This window comes from Neoarius graeffei, chromosome 18 (assembly GCF_027579695.1).
Source record: "Neoarius graeffei isolate fNeoGra1 chromosome 18, fNeoGra1.pri, whole genome shotgun sequence".
NCBI classification, from domain to species: domain Eukaryota; kingdom Metazoa; phylum Chordata; class Actinopteri; order Siluriformes; family Ariidae; genus Neoarius; species Neoarius graeffei.
Genome location: NC_083586.1, coordinates 61,862,639 through 61,885,389, shown reverse-complemented (window position 1 = coordinate 61,885,389; position 22,751 = coordinate 61,862,639). Strand labels below are relative to the sequence as shown.

Here is a 22,751-nt window from a genome sequence, read left to right as displayed (position 1 = left end):
TGTTGTTGTTGTTTATATTTGTGTCATTTTTGATCATATACGTTCTTGAATGTATGTACTTTGTACATTATCTTTTGATGCACAAATATAAATAAAAAGACTTGGTGCAAAAAAAAAAACTTTTGAACGGTAGTGTATATTTGCCATGGACAGCTTTCATTTAAGTGTCAGCTTTTGAAACCCTGTGCCAAATAAAGTTTATTATTACTATTTTTTTTTTTTTTAATGATTATTAGGCCAACGTAGGAAACGTAACCTAGGCCGTGACGTCACAAAATTTCAGCCAATCAGGATCCGGGTGCGATGACGCTACGTCGCTGAGGCGAGCGCGCGCTTCAGTGAGAGAGAGAGAGCAGGAAGTTCGGAAAGACACGAACCAAACAAACATCGATAAATTAAAATAATAATAATTATTATTATCCAGAATATGGATAACTTCAGAGTGGAATAGTTTGTGGGTCGCTATTGAAGCTGGGAAACTCGTTTTTGGAAGAATAACAAATAAATAAGTCAATAAATAAATATAAAACGGAAGTTTCTCACTCCTTCGCCGACTAGCCTTAGCTTAGCTTAGCTTGGCTTAGCTTAGCTTAGCTTGGCTTTGCTAACAAGGCAAAGCGAGAGAGAGAGAGAGGGAGGGAGGGAGGTGAAAAAGGACAGAACCGTTCACACAGTTCTGGCTCGTTCACAGAGACACATTCCCGAACCGGAAATAAACATTATAAAGCTAAACACTTAGCAAAATCCTGACTAGAATCTTATCTCCTACATCCGGGGCTTTTTCCAGTCAGGAAAGTTAGAGGCGCGCGCGCGCTCTGGCACGCACTGAACTGAAGGCCTGCATGTTTCTCAGGAGAGAAACACAACACTTTTATACTAATAATATTAATAATAATAACAGTAATTTATAACGCTGAAGATGTCGGCCCAGGCGCAGATGCGAGCCATGCTGGACCAGCTGATGGGCACAGGCCGAGACGGTGAGTAAGAACGAGTGTTTCCTGATCAACCATGTTTAGATGTTTAGCTTAGCTTTAGCTTCTCCATTCTTGCTCCATCAGATGTTTCCAAAAGTCCTCAGCCACTCCACAAAGGTGTGATTAGGGTGTGTATCAGAGCAGAACATGGACCTGTGTGTATATATGTATACACACGTGTGTGTGTGTGTGTGTGTGATAGGCTATATGTTGTATGTACCAGGAACCATTTCTATACTATTAAACTCTCACCTCACATGCATACACTTTATGACTAAAAGTATGTGCACCCCTGATCATCACACTCGTGTGGTTCTTCCCCAAACTATTACCACACAGTTGTATAGAATGTGCTTGTGTTCACTGCTTCAGATGGGTGAAATGCAGAGAAGGAATTTCACTGTACATGTGACAAAAATAAAGGCTTCTTCTTCCAATATCGCTTTTCCATCAAGGTAGGTCGAGAGCTGTTTCAGAGCCGATCTCAAATTAGTCGTGCGGATTTCGACAGCCAAAGAATCGGGTCTCAGCCGGGAAAACGAGTTCCAGAGTGGCACCAACACTTGTGTGAGGAGCTGGGGTGAGAGTATCGTGACCAACTAGAACTTTGTAAATGGAGCTAGTGTTTTTAAAAAAAAAAAGTGTTAGTGTAGGGTCTGGTGGTGTTATGCTTGGCGCTGGGAAAGTGGAGATGTATACAGTAACAGTATACATACACCGATGACTCTTTAACCCATGGAAAAGCAAACCGGCTCTTAGGTTTCGCACGTGAAACAAAAGGGTGTGTGTGTAAGAGGTCCAAACCCGTTCCAGCATGGTGATGCTCCTGTACACAAAGCACAGGAGCTCTGTGAAGGTTGGAATGAAGAACTCGAGTGTCCTGCACAGAGCCCTGGCTGAACTCCGCTAAACACCTTTGGGATGAACTGGAGTCTCGTCAACATCTGGACATCAGGGTCTGATCTCAGTAATGCTCTTGTAGCTGAAACAAATGAACATACATTAACACAGCCACACCCCACAATCTAGTGGAAAGCCTTCGCAGAAGAGAAGAGAAAACTGGAGCTTATTATACCAGTAAACAAGGACCCATGGGTGTGATGGTCAGGGGTGCACATACTACTGTGTGTGTAATAGTTTTATGACATAATGAACCGTAAGTGCATGAAGTGCAGCTGTGTGAGTAAATTTAGTTCTGTAAACCTTAAGTGTGTTTAATTTTATTCTTGCAGCATCACTGAGCACCGTGTGAACAGTTCTCTCTTCTTGACGTTTAATGGGTGTAACAGCTTGTCCCTTTCACAGTTTGATTCGCTCCTCGTTTCAATGTGGAACAAACTTTGACCTCGGGCTGATGATGATCTAATATTGATGTGTTAGTTATGTCATGTACGAACCCCTTTCTATCGCTGTCATGGTCACCTCTGAATTCAGAGCCTTGTCACTTATCTCTGTACTTTGAGTGTCAGAGAATTTTTTTTTTCCCCTCCTGTGAAAATGTGAATGTCATTCTAATGAGCGCCAGTGTGGTTAGTTTATTTTTGTTACATTTGCGACACACAGCTATGTTATTGGGGGAAAAAGCTTCCTGTGCTATCATGGAAGATTACAGACTAAAAAGAAATTTATCGTTTGTGATTAGATGAGATCCCACCAATTACTTTTTTTTTTTTTTTGAAGTTTTAAGTTGTTTTTAATCCTCATGAGTAGCTCAAATGGAATAAAAGTCCCGTCATGAGTTATTGCATGTAGAGATTTATGAATAAATGTGAACGCATCCAGAAAGTTTCGAACGGATGCAGCAGTTGCTGATGGTGCCTCAGGAAGCTGGTGTTTTCTTGTCGTTCCAGGAGACACAATGCGTCAGAGGATCAAGTTCACAGATGAGAGAGTGTGTAAAAGTCATCTACTGGAATCCTGCCCTCACGACATCTTATCAGGGACGGTGAGTGTGTGCGAGAGTTCGATTGAAACTTCTGGAATTTATGGAGCGTTTTAAACTTTTCTGTGTTTTTACTCACACGACAGGTAGCCGTGTGTTCATAGAAGTGACTGATCTCGAGATGGATGATCTTGGGGTTTTATGACGCTGTCTGCTTTAAAAAATAACTGTTATATACCTATTGTGTACGGCAACGTGCGTAGTGAAAAGTATTTAAACACCGTATACAGTATTACACTTCATGCATGGCTCTCGTTTTAAATCCCTCAGTGTAAAAAAAAAAATTTAGATAATCTCTTCTGGAGCTTCAGCACATGATTTTTCTCATGACTTCGAAATATCTGGTGAATGATGGCATAAAATTGCTTGCTTTACTTTAAACGAAGCAGATGTTCCTTTTATATTACACAGACGTGAGTGTTTTACTGGGAAATACGCCACTCGGCACTCATGTTTTTCATCTGAGCTCCATCCGGGACATGGAGAACCAAAACCGTGACGTAAATCTCTGTCACTCGTGAAGAAATCGATAATAAATTGAAGTTTTGATAAATTTGGGTGCTTTTTTGTTTGTGAATGTGTCAGTATAATAAAAAGAAAATCACACATTGGGTTGAAGATATGAAGTTTATCTTCTTGTGTTGAAAACCTTGCATGTTTCATACGAAATACATCGTTGATCTGAGTGACATTTCAATAATATTGGATTTGAGTGGTATATCAGATGTATTCCATTCAGCGAGCATGATGCTAAACGAGTCGAAGACGAGTAGCTGAATGGAATATATCTGATCGACCACGAAAAAAAAGCCAGTCAATATTGTTGTTGTTATTATTATACACATTCCTTTTGGGTGTTCAACGCGACTTTCAAAATTCTCTCAAAATCTTCCATATTTTGTCACGAAGCAAACTTGGCAGCCATGTTTGTTTACAAATTGTCCCAGTCGCTCACTCGCTAGTGCGGAAATTTTACGTCTCCGACATGTGACGTTATCTTGACAACCGTGCAATATCGTAAACCGTATTCAACACTCATTCTCCGTTGGGTAGTGTGATGTAATACATGAAGGGTAAGCGATATGCTAACAATATTGCATGCTATCAAACCAAATGAATGAAACCCGCTAGAAGGGAATAGAACACGTTTTTATTCCATGGAAAAAGTGTCCTATATGGATAATAAATGTTATTTCCCAGCTGGGAGGTCCGTATGGTGAAATACCGTGACCGAGGTCTTGAAAGTACTGAGCAAGGCCCTCTGGGCCGAGGTCAGTATTCAAGGCCGAGGTCACGGTATTTCACCATACGGACCGACCTTAAGCTGGTAAATAATATATTTATTTTTTTCTTTACCAAATTCTAACAGAAAACGAGAGCGCCCGAAAGGGAAAACCGAGCCGAGGCGCCATTTTGAATCCTCATTCACGGCTGTAATGCAAATTGCTTCCTCCTCGGTGTACAAGTGCACTTCCATGGCAGGAAAAAAAAATTTTGCCGCCTATGTAGTCCCCTATTTATACAAAATTGAGTCATTCAGGATTCAGCCATGTTTTTGCTCGGCGTTAGCAACAGTTAGAGGTTTTTAGCTTTCTCCTGAAATGTTTTCTTTTATTTCTTCTTCCTCAGGGTAGTAAAACTCACTTTCGCTGTGAACACTGTCGTTATCGCTATCCATGCTGTAAAATTAATGCTATTCTCCTGAGAAATGCTGGCAAAAATTTATAAGATTTTTGATAATCTTATAAATAAATCTTATAAAAATAAATAAATGTTGACAAAAAAAATGCTACTACGTTTGTTGTTGTGAACGAGCGAGTCGCCAGAGGTCCGTAACCGAGGTCCGTACCGTAGGATACAGACCCACTCGCCAGCCAATCAGAGCGCAGGATTTGTACTGCGAAAAAAAAAATTCCCGACATTTCACTCCGATGACTCCCAGTGTTTTCCTGCTGCGTTGTCAAAATGCTGAACCGGTTCAAAATTAAAATTCTTTTCATTAACTTGTGGAGTTTTTTTTTTATTTTTATTATTATTATTGTGGTGTGTGTGTGTGTGTCCATATAATGTAAAGAACATTACGTGGTGGTGTGGAGGTATGAAGTTTATCTTTGAGTGGTGAACTGTGGTTGGTTGAAGAGAGCAACTGGACTTGCTTGACGATTCTTGAAAACGTTTCGCCTCTCCTCCGAAAGGCTTCCTCAGTTCTGTCTGTCTAATAGGGAGCATCCAGTATTTATCCTCTCAAGGATCATAATAGAATCCGAATCAGAATGCTGATGGCTGCATTGAAGGTGGCTGATAGATGTCATAGACACCCACCTCTGTTCAGTGATGGTCGTTCCAGGTTGACAAAATTGAACGATCCTCTCTGGCTAAGATGTCTGCCAGTTTTCTGGAAGTCCTCTCATACTCCCGCACCAGTCGAAGGGATCTCATCCCAAAGTGCGTAGAAACATATCTGTGAAGAAACTCAGTCGTCCAGGTACATAGTAATCTGTGGTTGGTTGAAGAGAGCAACTGGACTTGCTTGATGATTCTTGAAAACGTTTCGCGAAACGTTTTCAAGAATCGTCAAGCAAGTCCAGTTGCTCTCTTCAACCAACCACAGATTACTATGTACCTGGACGACTGAGTTTCTTCACAGATGTGTTTGAGTGGTGAACGAGTGAAAATATTTTCAATATGAGAAAACATCTTCGATGTGCTGTTTTAAATTAAACTTATTGAATATGTGTTTTTGCATCTCGTACAAAACCCTCCTCACTGTTCTCGAGAGCTCAGTGCATTTAAAGAGAACCGAAGCCGAGCGTTTCTTCACATCCAGGTGGGTAAAGGATCCCAGTGCGTTTCATCAACAGGAGGGGAAAAAAAAGGTTGTTGTAGGGAGGGAAAATCGATATCGGCTAGCTAACGTACTTGCCTACCTATGTTAATGTTAGCAGTGTTTTTTGTTGAGATAAACCTGTTTTTCTGTCAGAGCAAAGAGGGTAGTCTGTTATCAGCATAATCTGCCACACCATACATTACATTACAGGCAGAGCGACATACAACACGCCCGGAAAAGTCTGGGGATCAGTTGGGGGTTAGGTCCCTTACTCGAGGGCACTTCATTCATTCCTGCTAGTCCAGGGACCTGAACTGGTGTCCCAAAGCTGCTTCACTTTTCATACGTACAAATGCTGCATCTGTAACCGTCTTTCCTCGACACCTTGTGGTGGAACATTTGTTTTTATACTTGACCTTCTGTGTTGTTTTGTATGTTCCACTTAGAGTTTAATCTCTAATGGGTTTCTGAGATACAAAGTTTGACAGTTAACTCTGTCGTAGAAATATCTGTGCAGATTTTATTTCCTAACTTGTAAATGCTTCCTCTTCAAGCTCTGCTCCTGTGTTCTGTATGTCCTGTGCAGCGTATGGACCTGGGCGAGTGTTTAAAAGTCCACGACCTGGCTCTGAGGGCGGACTACGAGATCGCCTCCAAACACCAGGAATACTTCTTCGAGCTGGACGTAAGTGTGACGTCAGGACACTGCGTAACGACGGCGTTTTGAACAATTAATCGCTAATATAGTGCGCCATTTTAGGGATCAGCCAGTTTGTCTTGCCGTTTAAAAACTTGAATCCTCTAATGCACCAGAATACAGTGTACAAACGATGCTCTCACGAAATCCACTGTGAAAAATATTGGTCCAGTTACCATGGCAACACCCCGTCAGCTGTTTCCTCAGGCAAAAGTAGCCGATTAATCGTTTTCTGGCTTAATTGGCACTGTCTGTTTATTTTCCTTCAGTTCGATACAGTAGAACAGCTGTGTGGATGTCGTTAGTTTATGCGACAGAACACAACAGCTGGCGAGGGTCGTGATCAGAACCTGTCGTTTACAGAATCGTTTTTTCACCAATTGCACTGCAGCCGCGCTATAACGACGTCCAAATAGTACGTTGTACCGAAAAGTATTTTCGTAATACTGAAATGGAGCCACTCGTCACCAGACGCTCGTGTTATATATGAAATTTCAGGCGCGCTCTGTTCTCCTCAGAGAACTATTGCAGTTCTCTGACTGAGTTAAAGGATCACAAACGGAGGCGATGATTGATTGACGGAGGTTACACCGGTGTGTCGTTGTCGGTGTCCAAACACTGACTCGCTCTGTTTTCTAAATCTTCACCATTCAGTTCATTCATGTGTTGCAAATCAGCAGTGATGTCATTTATGTTGTGCCGCGGGGCTGGGGGTATAAAAACACCAAGTTAAAGTGCACCGGTGGGAAGTTTGGCGGTATCAGCAGTCATTTCATCCTTTTATCAATCCTTTGATCACCATTCTGGATAATTGTTAGGGATCAACACCTAAGCGAGACTTGCTAAGCCTTTGTTTTATGGCGTTAATACTAGGGATGTTAACCGATGACCGTTTGACCGAATCAACGTCAACCGGTTAATTTTTTTTTTGGTTGTTGGTTAAAAAAAAAAATTAATCGTTTTGAAGCTGCCGATTTTGGAGCGGAGGACTTGGAATTCTGTGTTGTAAATGCTTGGGGCGTGCCATGCAGTGTAAGGACGACAGCTGACGAATCAGAAACACCCATTCAGTCATGTCCCGCCCCAGTTGAACACAGCTGCCACTCGGCGAATGAAAAAAGTGTAGACACAGGCTTTTTAGCTTACAAATTACTATTCTGTTTTTTTTTTTTTTTTATTATTATTAGAAGGCACATCGAGTTTAGTCCTGCCTTGGCCAGTGCATTCTGAAAGTATGTTTCGGTCTGTAGCCAACAATGCATGTTATTGCAGATCATATCTCTCCACACAAACTAAAGGCGCAGATGCCGACTTTTTCACGGCTGAATCGTGCAGATCCGATTGCTTTCCTTTGAGCATACAGAATTTACTCTGATGAAATTATTCAGACACTCCAACGCCCCCCCTAAAAAAAAAATCGGATCTTTGCACAATTCAGCCGTGAAAAAGGCGGCATCCGCTAAAAGGCGCGCCGTTTGCATCCCTGTTTAAACTCATAGGTTAACCGACTTTAACCGGCTAATGAGGCTCGGTGGTCGGTCAAGATTTTTTTTTTTAGTTTTCGCCATCCCTAGTTAATACGTATCGTTCACTCACCTGCAGCCTTGATTACTTATGGTTCATCTCTCATGGGAAGAGGAGCACGTGGCTCAGGCTCAGTGACGTTTTTTATTTTTGAAGACTCCGACTCTGTCACGAATTTAGTTCGTAGTAAGAGTTCGTTATAGCGTGCGTTTGCTTTCAGGAGAAAATCCCTGTCCATGGAATAACCCACAAAAAAATAGCAATCTACAACTTTTCATAGAGAAATATTCGACTGCTTGTTGTACGAAATGCTCTACATTTGAAAAAGAAGACCAACTCTGAACGTGCAGTGGGACTTCTTACAGGCCAAACTTTTTGTTTAGCATAATGCTCATGTATCTTTATGTTTTGACATATTGGCTTGGCTTACGAACGCTCTCTTGATCATGGTGTCCGAGCAGCACCGACTGAAGAGCGTCGCGCTCTTTTCCTTAAAGCAGACACACAGAACCTTTTATTTTTAAATAAATTTCTGAGTGGATAGGATCTCCACCCTTGACTCTTGTATGCTGCATAAATGGGAATAAAAAAATATATATTTTTGAGAGTTAAAACCGACCGCAAAGTTGGGATTCGAGCTGAGCCAGCCGGCCCTGAGCGCGTGACGTCACAGCAGGAACTGGTTTTAAGGCCGAGGCCTTTGACAGCTATAGACCAAAGTCATATAAATAAAAATTTACGGTGAAAGTAAGAAATACCGTTACCGACTTGCTCAACTAAGACTGATTTGACTTCACAGATTGTGGGTTGACTCACATTAAAACAGGATGGGTGTTATAACTTATGCAACATGTACATGCATGCGTTTTCACTGATAAAACGTAAAAGGCTCATTAAATAATCAGATGAACTGAGACAATCACATTCTGAAGCAAATTAAATAATCTTATACCGCTAACTTAAACACACAATACACGTTACATGGATTAATCTAAATGCAGGTAAACGCTTTTTTTTTTTTTTTAATCCAAATGAGAGTCAGAGCTTACCCGTCTGTGTTCTCGCTTCTTGAAGGCCGACCTTGTGGCCGATTGTTTTGAAACAATCTGACTTTCAGTTGTTCGTTCAGTTCTCTGTTCATTCGCTTCTTCCACGTAAGGGCGAGATGGCAGCGATATCCAGTTTAGAAATCAGACGGCTGCTCCACTCATTCTCTCCATACTGAGTACTCCGCCATTACTGCTCGGCTCAGGCAATTACTAAAACCCGGGGCGGGACAGAATGTCACCAGTTTTAGCAACTAGTGCGGGGAGGTCACTGCCCGAGCGATATGTCCCGTCCTGGGTTTTAGCAACAACCCTCGGCTCACTCTGGGAGAACTGATGCAACTGAACTCACTTAAAAAAACAAAATCAATACTTTTCTCGTTTTTTTTTTGCTCCCTTTAATTGTTGGGACTGCACCCTCTTTCAATACGGACTTATAGCCAACGCTCCTCAACAGATCAGAGGTCTCGTACGAGTCTTCAGTAAAATGTGCAGAGCAGAGGAGAGACCACTTCGTAGCCGCCCAATGTGCCCATGAACTTCTCGCAAAATGCGTCCAAATCTTTGCAGTTTGAACATTCTTGGGCCATGAATGCAACGTAAATCCACCTTCCGTCATGTTGCTGCACCCGCCAGCAACACATCTACGTGGCATGGCGATAAATTAGCTCAAAATGGAGGATCGGAGTTGCAGTCAGCTCTGTGTTTTAGTATAGCGGAAATGGCGATGAGACCGATAGACTTCCTGCTGCGAGGTTATGGACGTCAAGGTCATTCAGTCAGACCGCTACCTATATAAATCACTTTAATCGTAAAAAGTACTATATTAGATTTATTCTTAATGCTTAAAACTATTCCTGTGCATTCTTGAGGTCTCAAGGCATTTTTATAAACGAAAAGTGAGGCCATGGCTCTGCTTTGTTTTTCTAAATCTTCACCTACAGCTTTTCGTAGAGAAATATTCAGACATGCGTTATCTCCATTTATTAACGTTTAGTCACTTCTGGTTCTAGTTACAATCAGCTTGCTCTGTGCATCGCCACACTGTTGTTGTGTTTAGAGTTTTTCCTAGAGCGAGCTAAAACAGTCAGAGCGACACATAATTAAATATACGGCTTTATGGAAATTATTGTAAGAAATGACAGATCATGTCTTCATAAGAACAATCACATAACTGACTGATTTATGCTGTGTGTGTGTGTGTTCAGGCTGCCGAACACTTGCAGTCGTTTATCGCGGACTGTGACCGGAGGACTGAACTCGCCAAGAAACGACTGGCTGAGACTCAGGAAGAAATCAGCGCAGAGGTCGCTGCCAAGGTAACCGTTTCGGGGGTTTTCTTTTTACGATGCACCAAAAACATGTATTAAAAGGATGCTGATTAATTTCTGGCTAAACACGGGGTTTTTTTTTTTTTTCTCCGTTCTTTTTTTCTGATCAGCAGAACAGCTGTGGAGTAAAACGCATCTATGAGTGAAACTTGAGCCGTATTGTATATCGCTGAACATGTGGGCTGCATTTAAAACCGAGTTCACTTCGTAAACAGCTCAGCTCATTAAAGCAACTATAAAAGATTCAAAGAAATCAAAGAATACTGAGTTTTGGGGGGATTTTCTTAAAATCAGCTTCTCCCCTTTACCACAGAGTTGAATTTTGCTGCAGGACTACTTCACTTTCTTTATCTTCAGTGTGCGCGCGCGCGGGGGGAAACTCCTAGAGTGACTGGTGTTTGTGCTGAAACTCTTAGTGCTGAAACGGACGGTTTGTACACCTGGTACACAGGAAGTTCAGATTAGCACTGCACACACAAAACAGCACTTCTTAATCATTATTTAAATATTGGGCTGTTTGTGTTTGGAATAGCTAAACACGTCAGCCGTGCCGTTTATACGTGCTGAGGTTCTTTCTTTAGATTAACTTGCTACATAACCGCGTCCTACTTTCCCGTACAAGTTTAAATCCTAACACTTTACGTGTTTTAATCGTCGTTACCCGATGAGGTTCTGTATAATGATTTCTGAGATGATGGCAAGAAAATTTGACATCTTCCTTTCACATTAAAGGCTAATTTTACTTTGTGCGCTCTTCACACGTTACACCATGCTGTTTGCGTCTGCCAAGTTAGAACTGATGTTCAAGGAATAGAGAACGAGGGGATGGTGGGCCTGCAGCATTCTGTGCCATGCTTCTGATCGAGAACATCTCCATCCAGATGTTGCACTTGCAGGAATCACTGCTTTGTGTCGTGAATATTTTTAGGTTGTATGTCGTGATTAGTTTGGAAGCCCTTTACTGTTGTTGGACATCTGGTGGTGTTGTCGTTGTTCTACTGGTCAGTCTTGTTGTTCTCCATTGTTTTCTTTTCTCCTTCTTCTTATGGGATTTATAGATTGGGATGTCTGTGCTCTGTGTGTGTGTTTCAGGCAGAGCGTGTGCACGAACTCAACGAGGAAATCGGGAAGCTGCTGGCGCGAGCAGAGCAGCTGGGTGGAGAGGGAAATGTGGACGAGGCTCAGCAGGTGCTGGAGAAGGTGGAGAAAACGCGTGCCCTTAAAAGAGAGGCAGAGGTCAGTCTGTTTTGGGGGGTGATTTTTTTTTTAAAAAATGCCATCAGCCCTTCTTCTGAAGGGAGAGACTCTTCAGTGAGTAAATATGAATGAATGGATTTATTTTTATTTCGAACATGTATAAAAAAATGTATGTGACTATTTGTACATACAAAAGAAAGAAAATGAGAAATAAAAAAAAAAAACATAAAGAGCTAAGACATTACAAAACACCGCACATTGTTCGAAAAAGGAGTGGGAAGAAGTACAATACTTTAATTTCCCCACCCCTTTTTAACTACCCCGAAATCCAAACTACATTAATACACCTATAAAAATATATACCATATATACACTTCATAAATATCTATATAAATATATAATTACAAAAATATCTACTACATACCATATATACACTTCATAAATATCTATATAAATATATAATTACAAATATATATATATATATATATATATATATATATATATATACACTTTATAAATATCTAAATATTTAATTACAAAAATAAATATATAATACATACTATCTATATAAATATATATATATTTTTTTTAAAGATTTTTTTTGGGCTTTTTTCACCTTTATTGGATAGGACAGCGTAGAGACAGGACAGGAAATGAGCGGGAGAGAGAGACGGGGAGGGATCGGGAAATGACCTCGGGTCGGAATCGAACCCGGGTCCCCGGATTTATGGTATGGCGCCTTAGCCACCTGAGCCACGATGCCCCCATCTATATAAATATTTAATTACAAAAATAAATATATACTACATACCATATATACACTTCATAAATATCTATATAAATATATAATTACAAAAAAAATATATACTACATACCATATATATACACTTTATAAATATCTAAATATTTAATTACAAAAATAAATATCTACTACATACCATATATACACTTCATAAATATCTATATAAATATTTAATTACAAAATTAAATATCTACTACATACCATATATACACTTCATAAATATCTATATAAATATATAATTACAAAAATAAATATATACTACATACATATCTATATAAATATTACAAAAATAAATATCTACTACATACCATATATACACTTCATAAATATCTATATAAATATATAATTACAAAAATATATATATACTACATACCCATCCCTGTAAATATGAAGATATAAACTATCCCCATAAATAAATATATACCATATACTAAGTTAGTTCTAATATAACAATCAACCCTATTCTATTTATCCCTCATCATCCTCCGTTAACATACTTCCTCTTCTATATACTTGTTTAAAAATATTTTTTGTACCTTTTTTTAAACAGATTTATATTTGCACTTTTTTTATTTCTGTCTCCAGTCTGTTCCATAAAGGTATAATATTGATGACCTCATGGTTTTCTTCCCTGTTCCTGAAGGAACATGAAGTGAATTTACACTCAAAGTGGCCACAAACGCATGCTCGTTTTAACTGAACTAATGCGTGTGTGTTTAGGACATATACCGGAACTCCATGCCAGCCTCCAGTTTCCAGCAGCAGAAGCTGAGGGTGTGTGAGGTATGCTCCGCTTACCTCGGCCTCCACGACAACGACCGCCGCCTTGCCGACCACTTTGGCGGGAAACTGCACCTGGGCTTCATCGAGATCCGGGAGAAGCTCGAGAAACTGAGAGTGAGGACAGAAACACACAGCTGTCATTATTCGATCCGTTATATATGAAAAGACACGTTTAATCTTTAACACGATGTGGGAATGATGCTCAGCTTGCCATCCTGGAAATCTTAACGTGTTTGTGGTTCTGTCCGTCTGTCAGAAAGCGGTGGTGGAGAAGCAGGAGCGGATGCGCATGAAACGGCGGGAGGAGAGAGAGCGAGAGGAGGAGAGACAGCGGGAGTGGGAGATGGAGAGAGAGCGGGAGCGTGAACGTGAGCGAGAGAGAGAAAGAGAGCGGGAGAGGGAACGCGAGAGGGAGAGAGAGCGCAGAAGGCGAGTTATTCTCACAGGGTTGTGATAAAACGCAACATGATCTACGAAATTGTAGTGTTTTCTAAACTCGTATCTTTTGCTTTGTCTCTGTCTCTCTTGCAGGTCCAGATCTCGGAGTGGGGACAGATACAGGTGAATATGATTTACAGTACAATGTGTGTAGAGGCTTGCAGCAGAGCTGAGACATCAACAAGCACCATCGTTTTCTTTACATTACACACGAGAAGAGTTAAAGAAATAAAATACACCCAGTCTTTCTAATTATTCCAAATATATCTAATTTATTTTTTTTCGCGGTCCAAATCCTGCGCTCTGATTGGCTGGCGAGCGGGTCCGTATCTTACGATACAGACCTCTGGTGACTCGCTCGTTCACGACAACAAACATTGTAGCAATTTTTGTCAACATTTATCTTTTTTATAAGATTTATTTATAAGATTTTTATCAAAAATCTTATAAATTTTTGCCAGCATTTCTCAGGAGAATAGCATTAATTTTACAGCATGGATAGCGATAACGATCGTGTTCACAGTGAAAGCGAGTTTTACTACCCTGAGGAAGAAGAAATAAAAGAAAACATTTCAGGAGAAAGCTAAAAACCTCTAACTGCTGCTAACGCCGAGCAAAAACATGGCTGAATCCTGAATGACTCAATTTTGTATAAATAGGGGACTACATAGGTGGCAAAATGTAGTTTTTTTTTTTTTTTTTTCCTGCCATGGAAGTGCGCTTGTATACCGAGGAGGAAGCGACTTGCATTACAGCTGTGAATGAGGATTCAAAATAGCATTAATGGATAGTGATAACGACAGTGTTCACAGCGAAAGCGAGTTTTACTACCCTGAGGAAGAAGAAATAAAAGAAAACATTTCAGGAGAAAGCTAAAAACCTCTAACTTGCTAACGCCGAGCAAAAACATGGCTGAATCCTGAATGGCTCCTATTTGTATAAATAGGGGACTACATAGGCGGCAAAATGTAGTTTTTTTTCCTGCCATGGAAGTGCACTTGTATACCGAGGAGGAAGCGACTTGCATTACAGCCGTGAATGAGGATTCAAAATGGCGGCTCGGCTCAGTTTTCCCTTTCAGGCGCTCTCGTTTTCTGTTAGAATTTGGTAAAGAAAAAAATAAATATATTATTTACCAGCTTAAGGTCGGTCCGTATGGTGAAATACCGTGACCTCGGCCTTGAATACTGACCTCGGCCCAGAGGGCCTCGCTCAGTACTTTCAAGACCTCGGTCACGGTACTTCACCATACGAACCTCCCAGGTGGTAAATAACATATATGTATCTAACAAGTAACTGAGGTTATGAGCAACCAGTTTAGCATCATGGTCCATGATGAAGGGATGACGTGTAATCTGATGAATGATCCGTCACTCTCTCTCCCCTTTTTTTTTTTTTTTGTTTTACTTCCAAACTTTATACATGCCTTTGTTCAGTAAGAAGTGCAAAAAAAAAAGTAAATAAACAAGTCAAACTATTTTAAGGTTGTGTGGGGGTTGTTTTGTTTTTAAAGGGATGGTGGAAGCTCGTCGTCTCATCGCTCACGGCGACATCGCTCATCTCACTCTCGAGACCGGGACCGGGAGAGGAAGCACAGACATAAAGATAGCCATCGCTCTCGCTCCCACTCTCACAGGAGAAAGAAAAAGAGGTTCGGTTATCATCTTCACCTTCATTACACACCTTCATTCATTTACAGGATCAAATTTATGCAGCTTTGAGCCAAAAGCGTGTCGTACGCATTATCACTAAATCCTCATATGAAGCACAGACTGGTCCTTTATTTTATAGATATAATTTGTTAAATTTGAATAACATTCACTTTTTACAATTAGGACTAGTCATATACTCTATTTTAATATTATACCAGAAACATTTACAAGTGTTTTTTATAAAAATTTTCAAATTCATCAATATGCTACAAGATACTCAAGCGATTACAGAGTTAAGTTTTGCAGAACTAATATTTACAAATTTACTGTTGCTGCTATTGGGCCTAAATTATGGAATTCCCTCCCGAAGGAACTTGAATCTGAGTCAATCATCATTAAATTAAAAAAAAACTTGAAGCAATATTTACTCGGTTTAGCAAAACCTTAGGAAGTTTTTATTTAAAGCGTTATTGGAATTGTTGTTTTATTGTTTACAGTTTCATTAACAATTGTTACTCAGTTATCGGAGTATTACCTGTAGTGTTTACATCTTGTAACTTAATTAATATTTCATGCTTCTATTGTGCAAATTTACACATCAGTATGATGAAATGCACATTCCAAGATTAAAATCAACATAAAGTGTGACGGATATAAAATAGCTTATGGTAATGTGCTATAGTAAAATATGGAATCAATTTTGTGCCAAAATGTTCATACAGTACTTTTGAAATATCAAACAAAAACGACAAATCAAAATACAAAAAAAAAGTCAATTTTTTTAGACTGGCAAACAAATTATTCGTGTAATCGTGCAAAATATCAGTCTATTACTCTTCAGAAACCTTTTATTTTTGTTCCGCGTCTTTCTCAGTTTTGTTTGACGTAATTTATTTTGGTTGCGATTCCAGCTTTCTCGTTTGCGCTCCCTGACTTCTTGCTTGCGGTTTTGGCACAAACTTGACGAGTGGGCGGGCTGTCCAGGAATGCATTCCCATTGGCTAACTTGTGTTTGACTGACAGCTACACTCAGCCGTTCCCTACTCGGATTCTGGCGGACTGTTTGACGAGTGACCGATCCATTGACGGTAAACAAGGATCGAGTGGACTTCAGTGGCGACTTAGTCTGGCTAACGCGACTTCAAAGCTCTGCGAGCATTTGGTCTGGCAAAGATATTAAGCCCAACCGTTTCCCAGAGCCCGTGGTTGACCCGCCTCCCTGAAATGCCTCAGTTTGCTACTGGTCGAAGCCAGAAAAGGCTGTGACGAAGCTTAAACCAATCACATCACTCTTTCCTCTGACGTATGTGACGCGACGGGGCTAACTGGTAGATTAAACTCTTACCGAAGCCGGTCGGGAGCAAGGCGAAAACGTCCTTCCTTTCAATAAATACCTCCAGGGCTGCTCTTTGCTCCGTTTTCAATGAGAACTTGCTCCATGTTCGTAATGTTTCTAGTGAATGAAGCGCTTCCGGCATAGATTGTTTACAGAATCTATGGCTTCCGGTCGCAGTTCTACTACGTCAGTGCCTTGAACACGCCTCTACCCAGGGCCGTTGGAGATGCTCAAAGTTGATTGGCTCCCGATTTTTCGGGAGCTTGGAAGAGCTGGAGATAGCTTGCCTTGCCAGACTAAGCTCGCAACAGGCCCTCGTGTTGCGTCACACTTAGGATGGGCGGGCCCGGGCTAGTGGCGACTATGATATTTACACTTTGTTGAATTAATTCAGTATCAAAAAAAAAGTCAGGGAGCGCAAACGAGAGAGCTGGAATCGCAACCAAAATTACGTCAAACAAAACTGAGAAAGATGCGGAACAAAAATAAAAGGTTTCTGAAGAGTAATAGACTGATATTTTGCACGATTACACGAATAATTTGTTTGCCAGTCTAAAAAAATTGACTTCTTTTTTTGTATTTTGATTTGTCGTTTTTGTTTGATATTTCAAAAGTATTGTATGAACATTTTGGCACAAAATTGATTCCATAGTAAAACACCTTATGATTACTTTAAAACATCCTATTGTGAAATATCCAATAGTTAAGTCATTCCACAAAATCGAGTCGTACAAAAGCTGATGGCTATAAGCCATGTTTTGAGAAATGGACCGTTTTTTATTTTTTGCAAATCCGATGAGTTAAAAACTTTATACCAAACGTCCGATAATCATTTCTGCTTAGTCGGACTTCTTAAAAACTTATCGATGGAGGCACGAATTGGCTTTAGTAGGTTTTTTTTTTTAATTTTTTTGTAGAAAGTGCTGTCGTGCCGAACTATAGAATAGATTTAGGCATTTATTTAATTCTTCCTTGGACATTTCAGTTCTTTAATTTTTAAACTTCTTTTGAGCTTTTGAACCAAAAGATGAAGCATGTAAACAAACCGGCGGCGAAATGACAGGAGCAATTTGTGAAAAATGTGATTATCTCATCTCATCTCATTATCTCTAGCCGCTTTATCCTTCTACAGGGTCGCAGGCAAGCTGGAGCCCATCCCAGCTGACTACGGGCGAAAGGCGGGGTACACCCCGGACAAGTCGCCAGGTCATCACAGGGCTGACACATAGACACAGACAACCATTCACACTCACACCTACGGTCAATTTAGAGTCACCAGTTAACCTAACCTGCATGTCTTTGGACTGTGGGGGAAACCGGAGCACCCGGAGGAAACCCACGCGGACACGGGGAGAACATGCAAACTCCACACAGAAAGGCCCTCGCCGGCCCCGGGGCTCGAACCCAGGACCTTCTTGCTGTGAGGCGACAGCGCTAACCACTACACCACCGTGCCGCCCAAAAATGTGATTATAATTCTTGAAAAAAAAAAAAGTTCTTACCATCAAATACTTTCATTCCATATTTTGTTGCTTTTTGTGTGTATGTGTATTTTTGGGGGGTTTGTTTTTGAGTAGTTTTTATTTCATCTTTGGTTGATTCAGCAACACATTCTGCCATTTTTTTTTCTTTTCTCTACTCACTGTATATGAGCTGATATCCTAGTAGTAGATAGCCAATCAGAGCGTGGGATTGCTCATATCCAGTGAATGTGGATAGAATAATAGTTATGATAACTGTCTTAAATTCCAAAGATATTCAAGATAAATGTATGTAATGGGAAAAAAACTAATGTACTAAAGATATAAATTCAAATTCACTAATTATAATTATAATAATAATGATTCCTTAGCTTCTATCTGATAGCTTCATAAGAACTAAAAAAGCAAACCTAAGAAAATGGTTGAAGTCGTATGCCATTATTTGATCTTAAGCTATACTGTGAATGATCCTTAATCTTAATAATCATATCGCATACGTACTCGGTGCAAGCCTATGTATTGCTTGTTGGGAAAACACAGGAAAGAAGATTGGTCAGAATTGCCCCTTTTCCACCAAAGCAGTTCCAGGGCTGGTTCGGGGTAGTCTGGCTAACGCGACTGCAAAGCTCTACGAGCTATTGGTCTGGCCAAGATATTAAGCCCAACCGTTTTCCAGAGCCTGTGGTTGACCCGCCTCCCTGAAATGCCTCAGTTTGCTACTGGTCGAAGCCAGAAAAGGCTGTGACGAAGCTTAAACCAATCACATCACTCTTTCCTCTGACGTATGTGACGCGACGGGGCTAACTGGTAGATTAAACTCTTACCGAAGCCGGTCGGGAGCAAGGCGAGAACGTCCTTCCTTTCAATAAATACCTCCAGGGCTGCTCTTTGCTCCGTTTTCAATGAGAACTTCCCGTTGAATGCTTTCAATACAGCATCTATGCGTAATAGATGCGGAAGCGTGAATGAAGCGCTTCCGGCATAGATTCTGTAAACAATCTATGGCTTCCGGTCGCAGTTCTACTACGTCAGTGCCTTGAACACGCCTCTACCCAGGGCCGTTGGAGATGCTCAAAGTTGATTGGTTCCCGATTTTTCGGGAGCTTGGAAGAGCTGTAGATAGCTTGCCTGGCCAGACTAAGCTCGCAACAGGCCCTCATGTTGCGTCACGCTTAGGATGGGCGGGCCCAGGCTAGGTTCGGGGCCAGTGCTTAGTTTGGAACCGGGTTTTCTGTTTCCACTGACAAAGAACTGGCTCTGGGGCCAGAAAAACCGGTTCCAGGCTAGCACCAACTCTCTGCTGGGCCAGAGGAAAGAACCGCTTATGTCAGCGGGGGGGGCGGAGTTGTTAAGACCAACAACCATAAGACCGTGAAAGATCGCCATTTTTAAGCGACGAGAAGCAGCAGCTGTACAAACGCGAAGTCATCCATTATTATTATTGTTGTTGTTGCTGCTGCTGCTTCTTCCATGTTGTTTTTGCTTCGATATTCGCGCCAAGGTTTATGCAAACGTAGCGACGTAACTGACGTATACAGCGACGGAATGACGTATACAGCGACGGAATGACGTGGCTCCGCTTAGCACCGTGAGCTATGGAAAAGCAAACTGGTTCTCAGCTGGCTCGCAAGTTGAACGAGTTGTGAACCAGCACTGGCCCCGAACCAGCCCTGGAACTGATTTGGTGGAAAAGGGGTAAATGTGAAGTGCAATAAAAATGGACCAACATTAGCTTGTTGGTTAATTTCAAACAGTCTTATGATTAAAGGGATTGTGTGAATGATTGAGCTGCAGAACATCAGTTATGAAAAATCCCCCCCGCCCCCTTAATCATTCTTCATTCTTGCCGTTTCAGGTCGTCACACACCCGAGAGCGGGAGCGCTCTCTTTCACAGGAGCGGTGGAGGGACTACGGAGGAGAGGACAGGTGGAGGGAAGACAGCCGGAGGGAAGACAGCCGGAGGGACATGGAGCGAGAACCGGGCGAGAGAGAGAGGTCGATCTCGTCGCCGGAGATGGGAAGACTGAGGGGCAGAGAGAGATCCGTCTCTGTGGAGAGAGAGAACCGCTCCAGCTCCGAGGAGAGGGAGTCAGGAGAGATATAAACAGATTGAGAGAGAGAGAGAATGATGTCGGTTGATATGCTTTCACATGACTTCCTGCCCGTGTTCTTTATTTCTGTGTGTTAGCTGATCTGTCGGGGACTGGATGGGCTTGGCAGAGATGCACAGTGTCTAATCACAAAACAGAATTTTAGCACAATTAGGTCTTATTTACTACAACACACAGACAGACACGCTGTGTATCTGATCTTTTGACAACTAAACATTAAAAGAAAGACGTCATCCCCAACTGCATATCCTTTGTTTGGCCTGTACTTTAATAGGAATTCAGCCTTTTTTTTCCCCCCCCCTTTTAATTTCATTTAAACAGAAAACAGTTCAACAAAATATTTTCCACATGCTTCCTTTGAAGGTCTTGTTCTCGATGCTCTATCCAATGAAAATTTGTCAGCATGCCATCACGGGTCTAAACTGCAGCCCTGTAGACCAACAGCATGAAGCTGCACAGTTAGATCAACATGATTTATTTTCAATAATAAACATTCACCTAATTTTCATGTCCGCTACCTCAACACTTTCTCCAGCTAATTTGCTTTGCCACCTGACTAACTAACTTGCCAAATCGTAGTTAACGGATAATTTCGGAACGGTAAGCTGAAATCATTACTCATAAAATATATTTAATTTACGTAATACGGCCAATAAATTTTACACAAGAAAATGAAACCTGATGATCTTTGATAAAGCTGACTCTGTCCAGCGTAGGGTTTGGTCATCAGGGCTGCAGCTAGATGTCATTTATCCAACAGGCCTGTTATCCACTGGGATTGTAAAGAGCTGGGTCTCTGCGTGAAGTTTTACCCATCCGCCGAGTTATAAATCAGTGGCAGCAGATTGAAGAATAGAGGACTCTAGTGGAAAGTTGTGTGCGCTTGTTTGCTTTTGAGATTCAGTAAAAATGGGTGCTTAAGTCACATTTGCGAATGGATTCTGCTGGATTGTGTTAGACGTTTGGTGATTCTCGCGCTCTAACATGCCTGTTTCAACCAGATTTATTAGGTGGGCAAGTGGGAAGATGCACAGGACCAGAGATTGTTCACTCAATTTATTTTATGCATTCAGATATGGACCTGCAGTCTGCCAACCAAAGCAGGGCGGGCGGGGCAGGAATTGACTTCATTCATGTTACAGAGTTAATGTGAGGAATAAAATGCCTCCAAATGTATTTTCTTTCAAGAACAACAGAAGTCTTTTTTTTTTTTTTTGGTTTGTTATTCTTACTGTTATTAAACAAATGAGAACTGATGCTTAGGATGTTTTTACAACTACAATGAAGCTGGAGTTCTTTGTTAACAAGCTGCTTTAAGGTGGAACCCAAAGTAGGCACTGATTTCTGCTGACAACGTGCCATCTTGAAAGAAAATCTGTAGTGTATGCGCAACGATCACGAACAAAGGTTTTGACGTTTCCTGTACCGACAACAGAACCATGTTAACTGCCCTGATGAGTGCCCTTAGCATTCCATTATAAGTAAAACTCTGTAATATTTTCGGTACATGAAACTCAAAATCGTTCATGGTACCTGCACGATGCTATTGATGCAGTAGATGAAGATTAGGTTTAAAAAAAAAAAAAAAGATTGGTGGCATTTTCCTTTCATTCAAAATTTTTGTTCATTTCTCAGATGTGAGACATTCCTTAACCATGTGCCCTAATTAAACTATGAGTACAAATAAATAAAAAGTAAGGACTGGATTTGGACACCATGTCTTGGAGAGGTGATGAAGTTGGTCCTTGTCAGTAGTACCTGTGTACTTCCACAAGAACCTTTTAATGAATTTACAATTTAAAAAAATGGATTGCGTTTCCTTCTTGAGCAGGAGCGTGAATCAGTTGTCGCCATGCAGCCTTCAAATATTTGTATTTTCCTTATTAAACTACTAAATTTCCTCACTGAAGGCTAAATCTGAGTCCTTAAAGTGTGCTTGTTAACAAGTGCTTGCAGTTTCATAGTAGGAGTAGTTTTGTTTTTTAAAGATTAGTTTGAAAGCTGGGGGAAGGGGGATTTTTTTTTGTGCGCGCGCAATGGCAAATTTTGAGTTTATACCTTAATGCTTACATGAAACCTGAGCAGCAATTAACTGTGAATATAAAACTTTGGCTACTTCCCAGCACTCATCCTGGTGAACTCAGTAATAATGGTGATGGTTTGTTAGTTCAGCTCAACAGCATGCTGTTTTGAGAGGTAGCCCTGGTTTTCTTTGGAAACAAACAATACCACTTTCTTCCATGCTTACTTGTATGTTCAGGTTGTATATCAGAAAGGCCAACTGTTTCTAGTATGTTGTGTGCACAACTTTTTGTTTGTTTTGGGCAAATTTTTGCAGTTTGCTGTTAAGTTTTCTGAAGAAACCTGACACATCAAATGCTATACAAGTTAAATAAAGGCGTTTGAAAAGTAAGTGGGTTTTTTTTTTTTTAAGATTTATTTTATTTTTTCTCAGTATGGCTCCACTATGGCGCCTGAATCCAAAATGGCCGCTGGTCATTCAGCTGCTAAGTTGTTGCTAGGCAACAGGGTGTCTGAGAGAAACGGTTAAATTAGCATGCAGCTAACTAGCTGTCAAGTCCTTCACTGAACCGTGTGAAGGCAAA

At 40.9% G+C, this 22,751-nt stretch overlaps 1 protein-coding gene across 1 annotated transcript; it reads left to right on the top strand.

The window, feature by feature from the left end:
* Positions 1–315: 315 nt before the first annotated feature.
* zgc:158803 (LUC7 domain-containing protein) lies at positions 316–22,558 on the top strand. The gene is made up of 10 exons (XM_060899172.1): positions 316–980; positions 2,828–2,922; positions 6,333–6,431; positions 10,222–10,332; positions 11,437–11,580; positions 13,064–13,240; positions 13,383–13,555; positions 13,658–13,687; positions 15,078–15,215; positions 19,889–22,558. Exons 1-10 carry the CDS (start codon positions 920–922, stop codon positions 20,136–20,138), a joined length of 1,278 nt encoding a protein of 425 aa, XP_060755155.1. The 5' UTR covers positions 316–919; the 3' UTR covers positions 20,139–22,558.
* The last annotated feature ends 193 nt before the right edge of the window (positions 22,559–22,751 follow it).